The 16,672-nt window shown below is 53.8% G+C and overlaps 6 protein-coding genes across 6 annotated transcripts; 4 read left to right on the top strand and 2 right to left on the bottom strand.

Annotated features, from left to right (window-relative positions):
* The first annotated feature begins 685 nt into the window (after positions 1 to 685).
* EI97DRAFT_267468 (heat shock protein 70) lies at positions 686 to 3,126 on the top strand. The gene is made up of 3 exons (XM_033794259.1): positions 686 to 784; positions 840 to 1,029; positions 1,085 to 3,126. Exons 1-3 carry the CDS (start codon positions 758 to 760, stop codon positions 2,878 to 2,880), a joined length of 2,013 nt encoding a protein of 670 aa, XP_033649033.1. The 5' UTR covers positions 686 to 757; the 3' UTR covers positions 2,881 to 3,126.
* Positions 3,127 to 3,826: 700 nt separating this feature from the next.
* Positions 3,827 to 7,846, bottom strand: EI97DRAFT_387809 (ArfGap-domain-containing protein; the record flags this gene model as incomplete). Its single annotated transcript, XM_033796143.1, has 7 exons — positions 3,827 to 4,044; positions 4,099 to 4,931; positions 4,987 to 5,170; positions 5,229 to 5,364; positions 5,418 to 5,526; positions 6,055 to 7,664; positions 7,721 to 7,846. The coding sequence occupies 7 exons, from the start codon at positions 7,844 to 7,846 to the stop codon at positions 3,827 to 3,829; spliced, it is 3,216 nt and encodes a 1,071-aa protein (XP_033649032.1).
* Positions 7,847 to 8,536: 690 nt separating this feature from the next.
* Positions 8,537 to 11,105, top strand: EI97DRAFT_471165 (nucleolar GTP-binding protein-like protein). Its single transcript, XM_033801818.1, has 6 exons — positions 8,537 to 8,663; positions 8,718 to 8,909; positions 8,963 to 9,194; positions 9,242 to 9,381; positions 9,429 to 10,710; positions 10,761 to 11,105. The coding sequence occupies exons 1-6, from the start codon at positions 8,590 to 8,592 to the stop codon at positions 10,800 to 10,802; spliced, it is 1,962 nt and encodes a 653-aa protein (XP_033649031.1). The 5' UTR covers positions 8,537 to 8,589; the 3' UTR covers positions 10,803 to 11,105.
* A 268-nt stretch (positions 11,106 to 11,373) lies between these two features.
* Positions 11,374 to 12,816, bottom strand: EI97DRAFT_437805 (Tim17-domain-containing protein). Its single transcript, XM_033799415.1, has 3 exons — positions 12,623 to 12,816; positions 11,963 to 12,572; positions 11,374 to 11,902 (listed from the first exon to the last, which is right to left on the bottom strand). The coding sequence occupies exons 1-3, from the start codon at positions 12,628 to 12,630 to the stop codon at positions 11,870 to 11,872; spliced, it is 651 nt and encodes a 216-aa protein (XP_033649030.1). The 5' UTR covers positions 12,631 to 12,816; the 3' UTR covers positions 11,374 to 11,869.
* Positions 12,817 to 12,919: 103 nt separating this feature from the next.
* EI97DRAFT_437804 (orotate phosphoribosyltransferase) lies at positions 12,920 to 14,030 on the top strand. Its single transcript, XM_033799414.1, has one exon. The coding sequence runs from the start codon at positions 12,990 to 12,992 to the stop codon at positions 13,689 to 13,691; it is 702 nt and encodes a 233-aa protein (XP_033649029.1). The 5' UTR covers positions 12,920 to 12,989; the 3' UTR covers positions 13,692 to 14,030.
* Positions 14,031 to 14,453: 423 nt separating this feature from the next.
* Positions 14,454 to 16,514, top strand: EI97DRAFT_267366 (class I alpha-mannosidase). The gene has a single exon (XM_033794257.1). It carries the CDS (start codon positions 14,587 to 14,589, stop codon positions 16,459 to 16,461), a length of 1,875 nt encoding a protein of 624 aa, XP_033649028.1. The 5' UTR covers positions 14,454 to 14,586; the 3' UTR covers positions 16,462 to 16,514.
* The last annotated feature ends 158 nt before the right edge of the window (positions 16,515 to 16,672 follow it).

Raw genomic sequence — 16,672 nt, 5'->3', positions numbered from 1 at the left:
TTGTGGTTGTGGTTGTGTTGAGGGCGAAGTTGAGGGCGACGTTGAAGGTACGATGAGGGGAGGAGGCGCAATACGTCAGATTAGGCGGAGTAGTCTCGATGGTGTCTGGAACGCTACGGAACGATAGGGCGGCACGACAGCTACGGAGCGGAGCGCGAACCGAATAGTGGTACGGTCAGACATAGGAGATGGAGAGGGAGGAGCTTGAGCTGGCCGCGCCCTCTTCACGCGGCGCAGTGTTGTTCTGCTCCACGGAACCGACAGCTCGCTCTCCTCTGGCTTGATTCTCAAGCTGTCGCGGGCAGTGGTCAAGGGAATTACACAACGGCCAGAGAAACGCGGATCGACTTGTACGGCGATGGCTTCCAGAGCCGGTCGGTCACAGCAAGGGTCAGAGTATGTGTAGGTGGCGCTCAGGTGCAGCCGTGGGAAGAGGTGAGGAGCTGGAGGTGTTGAAGTATGCGAATGCGGCGCTGTGAAGCGTCGATGACGGGGTCTCAAGTGCGACTGACGCACGGACCGCCAAATTCTCTTGGCACTCTTTCCCTCGGCGCGCAGAATCTTCGGCGGCACTCGGCGCCGGGACGTTGCCATCTCTCTTCTGTGCTCCAGAAACTTCTCCTGCCAATAGCTCCAAATTTTTCTCACCTCGATATAATAACACACCCCTTCCCATCACCATTCCATATCTCCATCGCTGTGCTTCATTCTTGCTTGCTCTTCTCACCAGCAGCATCTCCTCAGATACCCCCACACAATGTTGTCTTCAAGATTATCACGATCCGTAAGTATCTGCACGCCCTCGAACTCTTGGTCGCCGACTGACCTCATAACCCCAGATCCTGCCCCGGGCAACTGCTGCTGTCCGACGCGCCCCTGCCATCAAGTCCACATATGGGTCGACGTTTGTGCGCGGATATGCTGAGGAGAAGGTGAAGGGTGCCGTCATCGGTATCGATTTGGGTACCACCAACTCCGCCGTTGCTGTTATGGAGGGCAAGACGCCTCGCATCATCGAGAACGCCGAGGGTAGGTCTCGCGCATCATCAATTCCATTGCAATCTCCATTCTAACGTATACCCAGGTGGACGGACAACTCCTTCCGTCGTCGCCTTCACCAAGGATGGCGAGCGTCTCGTCGGTATTGCCGCCAAGCGCCAGGCTGTCGTCAATCCTGAGAACACCCTCTTTGCCACAAAGCGTCTCATCGGTCGCAAGTTCACCGATGCCGAGGTGCAGCGTGACATCAAGGAGGTCCCTTACAAGATTGTTCAGCACACCAATGGTGACGCGTGGCTTGAGGCGCACGGCCAGAAGTACTCGCCATCCCAGATTGGTGGTTTCGTGCTCGGAAAGATGAAGGAGACGGCCGAGGCTTACATGGGCAAGACCGTCAAGAACGCCGTCGTCACTGTCCCCGCCTACTTCAACGACTCGCAGCGTCAGGCCACCAAGGATGCTGGCCAGATTGCCGGTCTCAACGTGCTCCGTGTCGTCAATGAGCCTACCGCCGCAGCTCTTGCTTACGGCCTGGATAAGTCCAACGACAACGTTATTGCTGTTTACGATTTGGGAGGTGGTACGTTCGATATCTCCATCCTGGAGATCCAGAACGGCGTTTTCGAGGTCAAGTCTACCAACGGCGATACACACCTCGGTGGCGAAGACTTTGATATCACTCTCGTCCGCCACCTGGTTCAACAGTTCAAGAAAGAGCAGGGCATCGATCTGAACAGCGACCGCATGGCGATCCAACGTATCCGTGAGGCGGCCGAGAAGGCCAAGATTGAACTGTCTTCGTCCCTTCAGACGGACATCAATCTTCCCTTTATCACCGCCGATGCGTCGGGACCCAAGCACATCAACTCCAAGCTGACCCGTGCTCAGCTTGAGAAGTTGGTTGATCCTCTGATCTCCAAGACTGTCGAACCTGTACGCAAGGCCCTCAAGGATGCTAACCTCCAGGCCAAGGACATCCAGGAGGTCATCCTGGTCGGTGGTATGACGCGTATGCCCAAGGTTACCGAGTCGGTCAAGAGCATCTTCGGGCGCGACCCTGCCAAGTCGGTCAACCCCGATGAGGCTGTCGCCATCGGTGCTGCTATTCAAGGTGCTGTCCTTGCTGGTGAGGTCACTGACCTCCTCCTCCTCGACGTTACTCCCCTTTCTCTCGGTATTGAGACCCTTGGTGGTGTCTTCACCCGTCTCATTAACCGTAATACCACCATCCCCACCAAGAAATCCCAGATCTTCTCTACCGCTGCCGACTTCCAGAGCGCTGTCGAGATCAAGGTTTACCAGGGTGAGCGTGAGCTCGTCCGTGACAACAAGCTCCTTGGAAACTTCCAACTCGTTGGAATCCCACCTGCCCACCGTGGTGTTCCCCAGATTGAGGTCACTTTCGACATCGACGCCGATTCCATTGTCCATGTCCATGCCAAGGACAAGTCCACCAACAAGGATCAGTCCATCACTATTGCCTCTGGTTCCGGCCTTTCGGAGGCCGAGATCCAAGCCATGGTTGATGATGCTGAGCGCTATGGCGAACAAGATAAGGAGCGCAAGAATGCTATCGAGGCTGCAAACCGTGCCGACAGCGTTGTGAACGACACCGAGAAGGCCCTGAAGGAGTTTGAGGACCGTCTGGACAAGACCGAGGCCGAGAAGATCAAGGAGAAGATCACCGCGCTCCGCGAGTTCATCTCTCAAAGCCAGGCTGGCGAGGGCACTGCCACCGCCGCCGAGATCAAGGAGAAGACCGACGACCTCCAGAACGCCAGCCTGACCCTCTTCGACCAGATGCACAAGGCTCGTGAGTCTGCCGGCCAGGGCGAGCAGCAGCAGCAGCCCGGCGAGGGCGAAGGCGAGAAGAAGCAGTAAAAAGCAGTGGCTTGTAGCTTTGTCCTTCGTCATTACCTCTGGTCTTGTTTTACTCCGGCACAAAATTAGGCGTCCATGTTTGCATTCCGGTCTGGGTCGGGTCCTTTAGACGTGTACTTTTCCTTGTAGCTATACCTTTTCACTTCTGGTACCACTTCGCCTCTCCTGCCCATGTCTTAGTACCACCTAGTACCCTTTAGTCGAGCTTTTCCGTCCGTTTCTTGGTTATGTCTTTATACGCAAGCGGTGGAGTCTACAGTCAGGCAGGATGAGGCGCGAAACCAAACATCTAAAAGCCAGATGGTTAATCTCCTGTAAGATTGGGATTTGGCGGGAGTCAAGGAGAAGATATTCATGTATTATAGTGTAGAACGTTGCTACGTAACGCCACAAAGGGTGGTCAATGTCAGTTTCTCCTCCGCTCTCAGCTTGGGAATGTTCCTTTTTCTGGACGTGGTATGTTGCAAATGAATGGTATGTACCGGCTCAGTGTGGTTATCGGCCTTGTGTGGCCTTGTGTATCGAACACCCCATACTCCCGCGGTGAAGGCGTTGAACACGGTTCAAGAATGGACAGAGGCCCGGACGGTGAAAAAGGAGGGGTCAAGTCGCCACGACTTCCGTCTCGTTTAACAACTACTATGAATAACCGCTCGGTGAGGCTAGGAATAAAAGCACGTTGGGCTCACTCCCAGCCCGAATACATGCCGCTCGTGCGAACAGAAATCCACCAGGAGCAAACCAGCCTTTCCCGTCACCTTACCCGCTCCCTTTCCCATCCATTCTGAAGTCCTTCAATGCAATTCCACTAAACGGAGCCAGCTTTTCAATGTCATACCCCTCACGAGGACCCAGAAATCTCACAGACCATTCTCCGCCCTGCAGCTGCCTCGTCCCCTGACAGGAGACGACAACCATCACCCGCGCTACCGGTATCGCAGCCCACCTACGAGTTCAGATAATTCCGTATCGCGCCTTGTAGCCTCGACGCGCCTTCGCCGAGCAGCTGCGTCACGTTTTCCAGGTCGTCACCGGCCGTGATGCCGAACCGACGTACAAAGTCCTTCGCGGCGGACTCTAGGTCGCCGTAATCGTCTTCAGGGACATCGTCCTCGGGGCGCCCGAAATAGGCATTGGACGAGATGGCCGAGGCGCCTTCGAAGCCTACAATGATCGTTAGGTGCTCTGTTGTCCCGAAAACAGGTCCTGAGTACCCACCCTGCAACCTCTCCCTCGCCTCCTTCGAAGCTTGCGGGTCGTAGGCATTCCGGCCGAAGAACTCATCACTGGAGATGCCCTTCTGCGATCCAAATTTCTCGCGTGCATAGCGTTCGCTATCGTCCTCTTGTGCGGACTTGCTCACGCTCCCGAAGCCACCCATCTTCTTAGGAGCCGCCGCCTTCTTCGCAGCACCAACCTGCCCAAATCCAAGACGTCCGATGCCCATACCCAACCTCTCCATTTCCGCGCTACTTCGCTCTGGCTTAGTAGACCCGAAGCCGCCGCTTCGAGGCGGAGAAACCGGCGTAGGTGAAATGACAGGGGCGCTGGTGGTGGACGACGCGGCTTTTGATACGGTTGCTGCTTCGGCAGCTTCGGCGTCGGGGTCATATCCAAGCTTCTCGATACGTTCAGCCTCTTCGCGGGCTTTGCGCTCGGCCTCCTCGAAATCCAGACCGTCGCCTGCCACCACCTTTTTCGCGCCGAGACCCTTCTTCTTCGCTCCTAGGATATTCTTCTTGGGAGCAGCGCCTGTTGCGGTTTTCCGAATCGCAGGTTTGGCGGCCGGGATGGCGGCGGGCGTCACCGGCTTGGAGGAGTCTGCAGCAAGCGGCGACTTGGGCCGTGCGGTCCCATTGCCGTTCGCATCGGGCTTCAGGAAGGGGGATGCGGAGCGCGGTGTACCTGTTCGGGAAGGCGGGTTTGAAGGACGCTTGATCGCGGGCTTGTCCCACGACGAGAAGAAGTCATCTTCATTCTCGCCGGTGGGAGTGTTGCTGTCCGAGCCTGTGGCATCTGGGACATCGGTTATTACAACTTCGTTAGGGAACCTTGATCAGTTTGTCAGTCGAAAAGTCAACGAACATTTGGGTAGTAGCAACATACTGCCTTGCATCCGCTGCACAGCGCCTTGCCAGCTCCTCTTTGTACTTGGTTGCGGCATTGCTCGTGTACTTGGTCTTCGGGTCCTTGCTAGCCAGGGCCGCAGAGCCACCATGTGTTTGGAAGTACTTCGTGGCGCTCTCATTGCCGCCGACCTTCATGATCCGAAGCTGATCCCATTGCCAGACTGCCCGCCGTCAGTCACAGACTCTGGATGCTTCTCCTTGGTCATGAACGTAACATACTGTCGAGGTTCGTGGATCGCACAAAAGAGATGTGCACGCCCAGGTTCCTATGGTTCGCCGAGCAGTCGAGACACAGATAAATGCCAAAGGGAACGGACGACCACGTCGGGTTCTTTGCGCCGCAATCGAAACATATCTATCCAGGCCATCAGCCAGACCGCCTCCGTGTCCGCAGTCGCTCCAACGCACCTTGTTCGCGGGCTTCGCCTTTAATTTGGCAAAGATGATTTGCGACTGAGTCTTCGTCGCGAGCGCCATGGTGCCTGGCTTTAGGAATAGTAGACGCCGGTGCCCGGTGCTGGTCAGAGAAAAAGGAGGGAGGGAGGTGGGCATCAACATTCATGCTGGCCTTTACCCACATCACGTGTGAGGCGCTTCGGCCAGCAACGCCACTTTGGGAAGCCAAGCCACCAGCGGGGTGGCCGAGCCTCATCAGCCAACAACATGGACAGAGTAGTAGTAACTATCTCTGAGAAAGCACACATAAATCCACCGAAAGCGAAACTTTTTATTGCCCGAAGGTACGCGTGAATCCATTTTTGAAGTGTATACCGCCGGTTGAGACCTTAACTTCAGAAACTTCAGCTCTTTCAGGAGGACTCCGCCACCATTCAAAGGCGACTATGTTGTGCTCGACGTTGAACATGCCCTTGTGATAATGGGTTCCCATTATCCTCCATCATCAAACTGGATTGGCTCAGGTCCTGCAATCTCGGTACTGAGGAAGAAGGTGAACAACATGACTCCGGAGATTAGAAGCATCCTGAGAGTCCAATACAAGATGTTTCCCAGACTGCATCGTCTCCTCCACCTCTTCCGTCCTGACTCCAGTTCTTTAAGTCCACCATCGACAACCCTGTCCTTGGACAGTAACCATGAGTCGATTCCCGCAACACTTGCAAGCCACGCGGCCATATACCATACGGAGAGATGGATCAGCGACCCCAGCGGGATCATACCGAAAATCCATATTAGAAACAATCGGCTACGAAGAAGCTGGGAGATTCCGAGGAAGTTTTGCAGCAGAGTCAAGAAGTATAATGCAAAAGCAGCCACCAGCAGTATCTGCAAGATGAGAAGCAATATAAGGTCCTCGTACCAAGCATAGGAAGGGAATGAACCATATGGATATTGTGGTAGGCGGATGCGTTTCGATTGTCCGCCTTGCGGCATATTCATGGCAGTGCTGCGACGGGATGGCGACGGGGGTGCTACTGGTGCCGCTTCCGGTGATCCGGCCAGCTGAGCAGAAACAGTAGACGATGACATACCGCCCGGCGGCCCTGGAGTTGTGGTCCCCTCCTGGTGGTTCGAGGTGTTTTCTTCTCTAGCTTTCTCACCCACCATTCGTCTTCGGTGGGCCTCTTCTACTGCTTTTGCGTCATTGTCGTAATAAGCCTGAATCATCGATAGAATGGGCAGTAGTAATAGAATCAGCGGCAGCGTCTGTCCAAAGGTCCAGTAATCTTCTTCAAGAACCTCGGGGTTCGCTCCGACGTCGTGTCCATCAACATCATTACTGACAGACGCGCGGGTTGCCCATAGCTTGATGGTACCCCATGACATAGCAAACGCCAGCCAAATAATCTCCAGCAGCATCGATTCCAGTATGTCGAAGAGTGCGCGCATGGTTGCAAAGCAGGCAAAGACCAGAAGATAGGGCAGTATAGCGCCGGCGGATCGTAAACCTTTGCGTGAGGCATGCCGTTCAAGTTCATGGAGAAGGCGCTTTACAATGGAACCTGGCCAGGACCGGAAGCACTTTCGAGTGCATTGGGCTGTGGGATCAAACTGTCTAATGATGGTATGCAGGTAGGACAAACCTACTACCAAGACCGAAACCACCATGGACCATATCTTTGGACCGCCGTTAGGATTGAACCGATCCGTCCCCATTTGCAAATAGAAACATTTGGCAGGCAGGCTTGGATAAAAGCCCCCTCCTCCCGGATACAGGTTCAGCCAATTGTGACTTCCAGTCGGTAGGAGTGCTACAATTAGCATGCAGGCCATGACCAGCATGAGGATAATTCGAACAGCGCGTAGCGTCCGATTCGCCTGGAAATAATCCTGCAGAAATGTCATGGCAGCCAGAAAGCTGAAGGACGCGAACCAGGCAACATAAACCATCATCTGCCAATGGTATGCTGACAGTCCACAATTCAGCTGTGAATAACCGGCTATTAGAAACGATAAGCCTGTTACTAGAGTTGTGTCGCTGATGATCAACACGGCTTTCTCGAGTGCATATTCGAATCGTTTGCTGGGTTTCCACGACCGCGTATGCTCCCGGAGGTACGTTAAGATGCCGCAATCTACCACGTTGACATATTGCCTCCCGTGTGGACCTTTTTGGTGGAAATCGTAGACGGTGATGTAATGCAGGACTAGGAGGACGAGGGAGAGATAGGCGGTTATCGAGAACCCGAGAGTGACCTAGGAGATGTGAGATGCGTGATCTGGAGCAGGGATATTGTTGAATAGATGCATACACCAATGCCAGACAGCTCGGGGTTGGGGTTCAAATGCGGGACGTCTTTGAGTATTGTAAGATTGCGCAAAGCTAGCCAGCCACAATCGGGCTTTTGGCAATGGTCAACACTCTCGCCTACAGCCATTTTCGTCCATTGTCAGTCCGTATCTGTACGGAGCTAGCTCTTCGACTCTTCTCAATTGCTGGGAGCAAAGGATGACTCGGTTGATGGCGCCGTTGGTGGAAAGTACGAACAGTGAGTGGCAACGTAGGCGGAACCGCACCAGATGCCATCAATATGGTGTGCTTCCACAGATGTGGACAAAGAAAATCGGCTTTCTACATTCCTCGATGGTGAGAAGACGGCAAGTCGCTGCTTTCGGACTACGACCAAGCATGCATGCGATGCGGCCAACAGAATAGATGTAATCTGAACTGGGAACGACAAATTCTTGGAACGTTAGTTAGGGAAGTGAAGGCAATATTTACGTACTACCAGTATACGGCAGGTAGATGAAGAATGCAGGCTTTACAGAGCCTTTCTCCCTAAGTAGGAACGAAGCATTGAATATATGCAGATCGGCACGTTACGTTACGCATGACCGAGGTGACGTAGCAGCAATGGCTGGCATGGCAGCAGTCTACTGTGTAGTTCTACTAGTCTGGCCTCCAGCGACCATGTGGCGGTGCAGGGAAGATGGCTTGTAAGGATCCCGAGGTTCTTCCGGATGAAATTGGCAATGGAAGCGGTGAACGGTGAGGGCACGGACCGATGCCAAGAGTTCAGGGCTCAATATTTTTGAGACTTTATTATCGATAGCCTCCTCCGGCGGCGACAAGCTGCGACGACCACACGACCGTCAATATCATCTTTCTACAGCCGCAGCCATGAAGACGCAGTGGAAGGATATCCCGGTGGTGCCGACCAGCCAGGAGTTTTTGGACATTGTCCTCTCCCGAACGTATGTCCCGCGCTCGTCGAATCGCTGTTGTGCGGGGGTCTAACTTGGGTACAGACAGAGACGACTGCCCACGCAGATCCGAGCGGGCTTCAAGATCAGCCGTATTCGAGCCTTCTACACCCGCAAAGTCAAATATACCGCAGATACCTTCACCGAGCGATTGTCCGCCACCATCGAGGGCTTCCCCCGCCTCCAGGATATCCACCCTTTCCACCGTGACTTGCTGAACACACTATACGATGCAGAGTATGTGGATGAACTTCAAGTTGGACGATGTTATGCTGAGACACACAAAACAGCCATTTCCGCATCGCCTTGGGACAGTTGTCCACCGCCAAATCTCTCATCGAAGCTGTTGCTCGTGATTATGTGCGTCTGCTCAAATATGGACAGTCTCTGTTCCAGTGCAAGCAGCTCAAGCGAGCGGCTTTGGGACGGATGGCCACAATCTGCAAGCGTCTGAAGGATCCCTTGGTCTATCTCGAGCAAGTCCGGCAGCACTTGGGCCGTTTGCCATCCATCGACCCTAATGTGGGTGCCTCAAATCTGTGCTTTGGGCGAAGCTTACGAATTCATAGACTCGCACATTGGTCATCTGCGGCTATCCCAATGTCGGAAAATCTAGCTTCCTGAAGAACATCTCCAGGGCTGATGTCGACATTCAACCGTACGCTTTCACAACAAAGTCCCTGTTCGTGGGACATTTTGACTACAAGATGTATGGCTGCCGCGCCGATAATGATCTATGGAGCTAACGATCTTCAGGCTGCGTTTCCAAGCCATCGATACGCCCGGTATCTTGGATCACCCGCTCGAGGAGATGAACACCATCGAACATCAGTCCATCTGCGCGATTGCTCATCTGCGAGCCGCTATCCTCTACTTTATGGATCTCTCAGAGCAGTGCGGTTACTCTGTTTCTGCTCAGATTGCTCTCTTCCACTCCATCAAACCCCTTTTCGCCAACAAGCTTGTTTTTGTCGTCATCAACAAAATCGATCTAATGAGACCCGAGGATCTCGACCCCTCTGTCCAGGAGCAACTGCAGGGCATGCTCAAAGAGGGTGAAGTCGAGCTTCTCCAGCTCTCCTGCACCACGACGGAAGGTGTCATGCAGGTGCGGAATTCGGCCTGTGATCGTCTCCTTGCTGTGCGTAATGCGGAAAAATTGAAGGCGGGCACAAACAGCGCTGGAGAACCTACTGGACGCTTGGCTGAGCTTTTGCGAAGAATCCATGTTGCACAGCCCATGGGTGGCGTTGTGCGCGAGACTTTCATTCCTGAAGCCGCAAAGAATAAGGCGAAGTACGACAAGGCCGATCCCAACAGGCCTAAGCTGGAGCGCGACATTGAGGAAGAGGAGGGTGGTCCCGGTGTCTACAACTTCAACATGCGAAAGAACTACATTTTGGAAAACCCGGAGTGGAAGGAAGACCGGATCCCTGAAGTTTTCGAGGGCAAGAACGTCTACGACTTCATCGACCCCGATATTGAAGCCAAGCTGGCTGCTCTTGAGGAGGAGGAGGAGAGGCTGGAGGCCGAGGGTTTCTACGAGTCGGACGAGGACCTGGAGGACGAAGATGATGCTGATATCAGATACAAGGCTGAGCTGATTCGCGAGAAGAGGCAGCTTATCCGCAACGAAGCGAAGATGCGGAAGAGCCTGAAGAACAGGGCCATGATTCCCAGATCCGCAAAAACCCAGAAACTCTCCCAGATGGAGTCGCACTTGGAGTCTCTTGGCTACGATACTTCCAAGGTGTCAGCGCGAGCACGGAGCCAGAGCCGGGGCCGAAGTCTGGCTCGCGGACGCTCAGAAGGAGTTGACGGCGATGCGATGGAGATTGATACCCCGAAAGCGGCACTCGAGCGTGCGAAGAGCCGGGCTCGCAGCGCGAGCACCAACAGGCGAACCGACGGTGTCACTGACGAGACTGCTCGTTCCAAGGCCGAGAGGCTGGCCAAGCTGGCCCAGAAGAAGATGAACAGAATGGCGAGACAGGGTGAGGCAGACAGGCACCAGACTGGGTCGTTGACAAAGCATTTGGTATGTATGGTTCTGAGCTAGCATACGGGACTGTCACTAACTCGGCACAGACTGTTGGCAAGCGCGGTATCGGCAAGACAAACAGGAGATGAGCACATTCTGGGTCATAGCACTTCAACGGGGTTGTATGAGGCGTTCAAGGATACATTTGATACCAGCGCGTTTCCAGCTTGATAATAGCTTTAGAGCCCGGGCTTGTCGAGTGAGGCGTGATGAATAGGAGCCATTACTGTCCGCATTATGTTTTTATGACGCATGCGAGGACTGGGGCTAGGGGAATGAAAAGCAACTTTCATAATTAGTTTCCAACATTTCATCTCGCTACCGTTACAGCTGGGCCCATTGCCTTGGGTAGAGTGAGTTCGATCTCACAAGTAGAGATGCACAGAGTGCCCAATGAGGAGATTTGCCTACAGAAACACATTCCGCTAAGGGATATGAACATTGCTGTCTCTCGCGATCAACGTTGCGGTATGGCGGTGTGGTAGTAGTAACACTCCTACAGGCAGAATCGACTCCAGGTTTATCGCTTCTTGAACTGTTCGTCCAGGTAGCTTGGGTCAATTCTCAAACGTGTGAGCTACTATGACCGGATACGATCTCACCTCCTATTACATTGAACCAAGTGCCACAGTGAAGATGAAGAGGTTGGATCAACCGGGAGCGGACCGGACACTTGCAAGCAGATGGTTGAGACACACCACTCCATGCTGTGGATACAATATTACATTTTACATTCACATGTAGATGGTCACCGTCCACTGGTCTTACACAACACTTCCACCGCTAAACCACGCCGAACCAAACATCGGCAGCATGAACGATATAAACCCAGCCACGTCCAGAAAATAGCAAATGCCCCCGTGGACTCCCTATGGTACATATATGGTCTTTGTTGGAAACAAACGCCCCGCCGTGAGGTTTAAGAGAGGTGAGTTTGAAGAGACATGCGAAGAAGATTGGACGTCCGTCGCCGAAGAGGGCGGTTTATGCAGAAAAAAAGTGGTGGGTCTGGAAGAATGGGAAAAGTGTGCGCGCCGCCGTCTCGTTCGTGTCTCCTATCGTCTCCCCCCAGTCATTTCGGAGCCTTGTCCTGACACAACCGCGTGGCCGGATTGCCGGCGAGCTAGGGGGAATCTGAGTCGTACGTGGCAATCGTCTACTCGCTTTCGAAGAAGGCTTTCCGGGAGATCTGATTGTCTGTCAGCGTCGAGTCTCTTTTTGAAGTGCATCCGGTGCAATGTAAACTCACCGCCCAAGCGCCTGCGACGCTGGCAACAATACCACTGCTGATCATCATGGGCCTCACTCCTCGCGTGCTCTTGAAGATGGCGCCGCTCAGCGCACCTGCAACCACGCTGTTGGTGATATCGTGCTTGCCCCTTACAGCCCCAATCGTGCTGTTGATGCCATTATAAACCATTGCTATCACGCCCGCCGAGTTCCCCAAGAACGGTCCCCTCCTCGTCACCGCGTTCAGCACGCCATTGAGCCGTAACCGGGGCGGCATCGATGCGGGATTCTTTTGCAGGCCCTCCACAAGACCCCACGCACCACCGATGGTGAGCGCCGTTACGTAGGATATCCCGGTGCCATAACACAGATCGTCTGACCAGCCGCGCGAGGGCAAGGCAGAGCGGCCGCCGGGTAGGTCCGTGAGAGCGCTATCTTCAAGATTGAGGTAGTCGAGGGTATCTTGGTTGAGGCCTGCGAGGGGGTGCAGCTGCGAGGGATCTATTATGAATTCTGAGGGGTTCTGGATGGCTGTGCTGGGGTCGAACGGGGCGGGTGTGAAGGTGTCGTGAGGTTCGGGAGTGGTGGTGGGAGGCGAGGACGATTTGCGACCCGTGATGGTATCCCAGCTATAGAGGATATTAGCGATTGCTTTAAGAACGCGCGAACGCAACCTTACATCGTCATGGTGGTTGTAGGGTGTGGTTGTAGTTGAGGCGGAAAGAAGCTGATGGATCAAGAACGCGCCGACCGATCACTGGCGCTGAAACAATTCCACAACGCCCTAATGCGGGAGCCCAGAAAAACGATGGAGATCTAGTAGAAATGAGGGGCGCAGTGTGCCGACGCGGTGATGGCGGAGAGATGTCGTCGTTGTCCAGAAGTCGGGCTCATCCTGGCCGTGCAAGATGAATTTTTGGCAAGGGACTAGCAAACGCACGGACCTCCACCCACCCACCACCAGGCAAACTTGAAGCTTGATGGCTACACTATAGCAGATGGTGCCTACGGAAACCCTCCACCTGATTTACGAGAAAACCGTGACCATGGCGCTGCCGGAATACAAGGAGAAGTTCCTCAAGGATTGCGTTTCTGCCGGTGCGCTCAAGTTCGGCACATTCACTCTGAAGTCCAAGCGCGTATCCCCGTACTTCTTCAATGCGGGACTGTTCCACCGCGCCGACCTGCTGCGCTCGATATCCTCTGCCTATGCACACACACTAAAGGCACATGGAGACGCAAACCCCGGTTTTGAGTGGGATGTACTCTTCGGCCCTGCGTACAAGGGCATTCCTTTGGCCGCGGCCACTGTCGACAAACTCGCCGACCTGGACAGTGAGAAGTACGGAAAGAAGAGCTACAGCTTCAACCGAAAGGAGGCGAAGGATCACGGTGAAGGAGGTAACATTGTCGGTGCTTCTTTGAAGGGACAGAAGGTTGTCATTGTCGACGATGTGATCACGGCCGGAACTGCCATCAGAGAAGCCATTGAGATTATCAAGAAGGAGGGTGGAGAACTTGTGGGCATTATTGTAGCCTTCGACAGACTGGAGAAGACGCCTAGTGCTACGGACGACGATGATACGCCCAGGCCGAGCGCCATCGGAGAAGTCAGGAGGCAATATGGCATCCCGGTGTTGGCCATCTTGACGCTGGATGATGTTGTGGAATACCTCCGGGGCTTGGGAAGCGCAGATGATTTGAAGAGGCTCGACGAGTACCGGGCAAAATATAAAGCAAGCGACTAGTAGAGGTATGGGGCGATCTTTAGACGAAGGCATGGATTTGCGACGAGATTAAGACAAAAGTCAAATACGAGGAGGATTTTGGTCGATGCACGCCCCGGTTGTGGTTGGATTTCGAAATAAACTGCAGAGGCGGGGACATTGTGGCATCTGGATGCTCATAAGAAATGGTTAGACAAACTGCACTGATTCTTCAAAGACAGAGCCCATGGACAGCTCAACGCAATAGAAAAATTCGATGAAAACAAACAAGATCGTTGGCAAGACCACTTTGGAGACGAACTCACCAATCACCAACAGCAACCTCAAGCAATCCATCCGCCCCAAGTCTGTCCTAAGCTATCTCACCTGATCAGGCACAAGCGTTGCCAGCAATCACGGAGCCACCTGATATAATAAGTTAAAGCCAGAGCAAATTGTCTTGATTGGAAAGTTCCAGGAACGGCACTCGGCACTGTATATTTATGCAGAGGTGCCCGCCACATCTGATGCCCCTTCTTGGCAGATCCTCGGCGTCCCTCCTGGAGCGAAAGTCCTGTAAATACACGTATCGGATAGCGCTCGTTGCACCCGACCCGTCCATCGCGCGCTGTGAGAGCTTTCCTCTTGTGGTCGGGGCTCTGCATCGCCATGCGCGACTCTGTTTTCTCGTCTTTCTTTGCAGGTCCGAAGTTGCACCCCTCGTTTTTGGCCACAATTCATCTCATTTCTTGACCCTGCCTTTGGACATAATCGCTTGGGACTGACCGGAGCACTCACAGCGCCTTTCGGGTGGGTTCGAAGAGAGGCACAAATTGTGCAGCGGTGTATCCGCTCTTAGACGTCGGTTTGGGAGGTGGTTACCTGGTTACTTCCGGTCATATTCACGTCGCAACTGCACCCTCCAGTCCTCTTCAAGATGCGCCCCGTAAAGATCAAGCCGCCTCGCAATGGCTCGTACCAGCCTATGGGCCTCCGACAAAGACGGAACCTGAAAAGAATTGGCTTTGCTCTTTTGTCGATAATTGCACTCATTTATTATTTTTACACGCCATTCGACTACAGCGCCGTCGACTTCGAGAGCCACGAAGCGTACATGAACGACCGGTTGCACGCGAAAGGCTTCGTGTCTCAGCAATCGTACGACTGGCGGACAGCGCCCTTCTTCAACAAGATAAACGGGTCACTCACCCCGCTACCGACTGGTGTTCCACGTTCGCTTCCACGTATACAATATGAGTTTCCGGAGGAGACGGCGTCGCAAAAAGCGCTACGAGAGTCGCGGCGTGCAGCAGTGCGGAAGGCCTTCCAGCGTACCTGGAACAGCTATCGTAAACATGCGTGGAAGATGGATGAGTTGATGCCCATCTCCGGGAAGGGCTTGGATACGTTTGGCGGCTGGGGCGCCACGCTGGTCGATTCACTAGACACTTTGTGGATCATGGGATTCAAGAAGGAGTTCTATGAGGCGGTAGATGCCGTTGCACACATAGACTTTGGAAAATCGGAATCGGGTACAATCAGCGTGTTTGAAACCACGATCCGTTATCTCGGCGGCATGCTCAGTGCCTATGACCTGAGCGGGGAAAAGGTCCTGTTGGACAAGGCCATCCAGCTCGGCGAGTTGCTGTACCGAGCCTTCGACACAAACACCAACATGCCTCAAGACCGTCTGTCTCTGGAAGCAGCCAAAAAGGTGGACAGCCAGGGTGCGGCTGCTGACGGCAACATCTGCTTTGCAGCCATCGGTTCGCTCACCATGGAGTTTACAAGGCTAGCACAGGTTACCAAGGAGCCCAAGTTCTACGATGCTGTCGCCAGAGTCACCAACTTCCTGGATCGCGCTCAGAACAAGACGGACATTCCTGGGCTCTTCCCTACGTGGATCAATGCGTTCACCCTGGACTTCACCTCGGACGAATACTTCACCATGGGGGCAATGGCCGACTCATCTTATGAATATTTCCCCAAGATGTATGCGCTGCTCGGTGGGTTGGAACCCGTGTACGAGAAGCTCTACAAGGAGTCGGCGCCCATGATTGATAAATACCTGCTATTCCGCCCAATGCTTCCTGACACGGAGCGGGGCGAGGATCTACTGTATTCGGGCGACCTGTTCGCGAACGCTGGTGGGACCGGGAGGTTTGACCCAGAGATGCAGCATCTTACCTGCTTCATAGGCGGTTTCTTCGCTCTTGGAGGTCGGCTGTTTAAGAATGAGCACCATGTTGCTCTTGGAGCCAAGCTGACGGAAGGCTGCATTTACGCCTACGAGAAAATGCCCAGTGGCGTTATGCCGGAGAAGTTCCACATGGTGCCATGCGAATCTCGCAATAAATGCCCATGGAACGCAACCAAGTGGGAGGAGCATGTGTTGCGCAAATCCTACGCAGAGACGCACGAGGAATTCCTGGACGCTGTCAAAGAGCAGAAGCTCCCTCCTGGCTTCTCTCACATCAAGGACCGCCGCTACCTTCTCCGTCCAGAGGCCATCGAGTCGGTCTTCATCATGTACCGTATTACCGGCCATCAGGAGTACATGGAACACGCTTGGAACATGTTCGAAGCGGTACAGCGTGCATCCATGACCAAGTTCGCCAACGGCCAAGTCTTGGATGTGACTGAGGCGGATCCCGTACCCCTGCCCGAAGACAAGATGGAGTCTTTCTGGACTGCCGAGACGCTCAAGTATTTCTACCTCATCTTCAGCCCGCCAGACATGATCAGCCTCGACGACTGGGTTTTCAATACCGAAGCCCATCCTTTCAGGAGACCGAAGTCGACTCGGACATAGTCGACCAGCTACGACTTGTTTCTGCGCACATCTTGATACCCGCCTGGGCTACAGCTTGCCCGGCTTGTTGATATACAGTATTTGGAAGATTTTCGGTTTTGAATTTTCAGCAGCTTGCATTCCACTTTGGCGTCAACAGGCCATTGTTAGACCTTCTTCTCGGTTCGCATTTACAAATTAGCATATACACAGTAGCTGTACATCCAAAGCA

The sequence above is a fragment of the Westerdykella ornata genome (assembly GCF_010094085.1).
Source record: "Westerdykella ornata strain CBS 379.55 unplaced genomic scaffold EI97scaffold_57, whole genome shotgun sequence".
In the NCBI taxonomy this organism is placed as follows: domain Eukaryota; kingdom Fungi; phylum Ascomycota; class Dothideomycetes; order Pleosporales; family Sporormiaceae; genus Westerdykella; species Westerdykella ornata.
Note: the sequence above shows the minus strand (reverse complement) of the source record. Positions and strands in the feature narration are given on the sequence as shown.

What these genes read in the sequence shown, in the direction of transcription:
- EI97DRAFT_267468 (XM_033794259.1), top strand. Translation starts at nt 758, where the DNA reads ATGTTGTCTTCAAGATTATCACGATCC. An exon ending in CTTCAAGATTATCACGATCC is followed by an intron (nt 785 to 839) that starts GTAAGTATCTGC and finishes TCATAACCCCAG; the next exon opens with ATCCTGCCCCGGGCAACTGC. An exon ending in CATCATCGAGAACGCCGAGG is followed by an intron (nt 1,030 to 1,084) that starts GTAGGTCTCGCG and finishes ACGTATACCCAG; the next exon opens with GTGGACGGACAACTCCTTCC.
- EI97DRAFT_471165 (XM_033801818.1), top strand. Translation starts at nt 8,590, where the DNA reads ATGAAGACGCAGTGGAAGGATATCCCGGTGGTGCCGACCAGCCAGGAG. An exon ending in GACATTGTCCTCTCCCGAAC is followed by an intron (nt 8,664 to 8,717) that starts GTATGTCCCGCG and finishes ACTTGGGTACAG; the next exon opens with ACAGAGACGACTGCCCACGC. An exon ending in TGCCATCCATCGACCCTAAT is followed by an intron (nt 9,195 to 9,241) that starts GTGGGTGCCTCA and finishes ACGAATTCATAG; the next exon opens with ACTCGCACATTGGTCATCTG.
- EI97DRAFT_437805 (XM_033799415.1), bottom strand. An exon ending in GCGTCGCAGGCGCTTGGGCG is followed by an intron (nt 11,903 to 11,962) that starts GTGAGTTTACAT and finishes ACAGACAATCAG; the next exon opens with ATCTCCCGGAAAGCCTTCTT.
- EI97DRAFT_437804 (XM_033799414.1), top strand. Translation starts at nt 12,990, where the DNA reads ATGGCGCTGCCGGAATACAAGGAGAAGTTCCTCAAGGATTGCGTTTCT.
- EI97DRAFT_267366 (XM_033794257.1), top strand. Translation starts at nt 14,587, where the DNA reads ATGCGCCCCGTAAAGATCAAGCCGCCTCGCAATGGCTCGTACCAGCCT.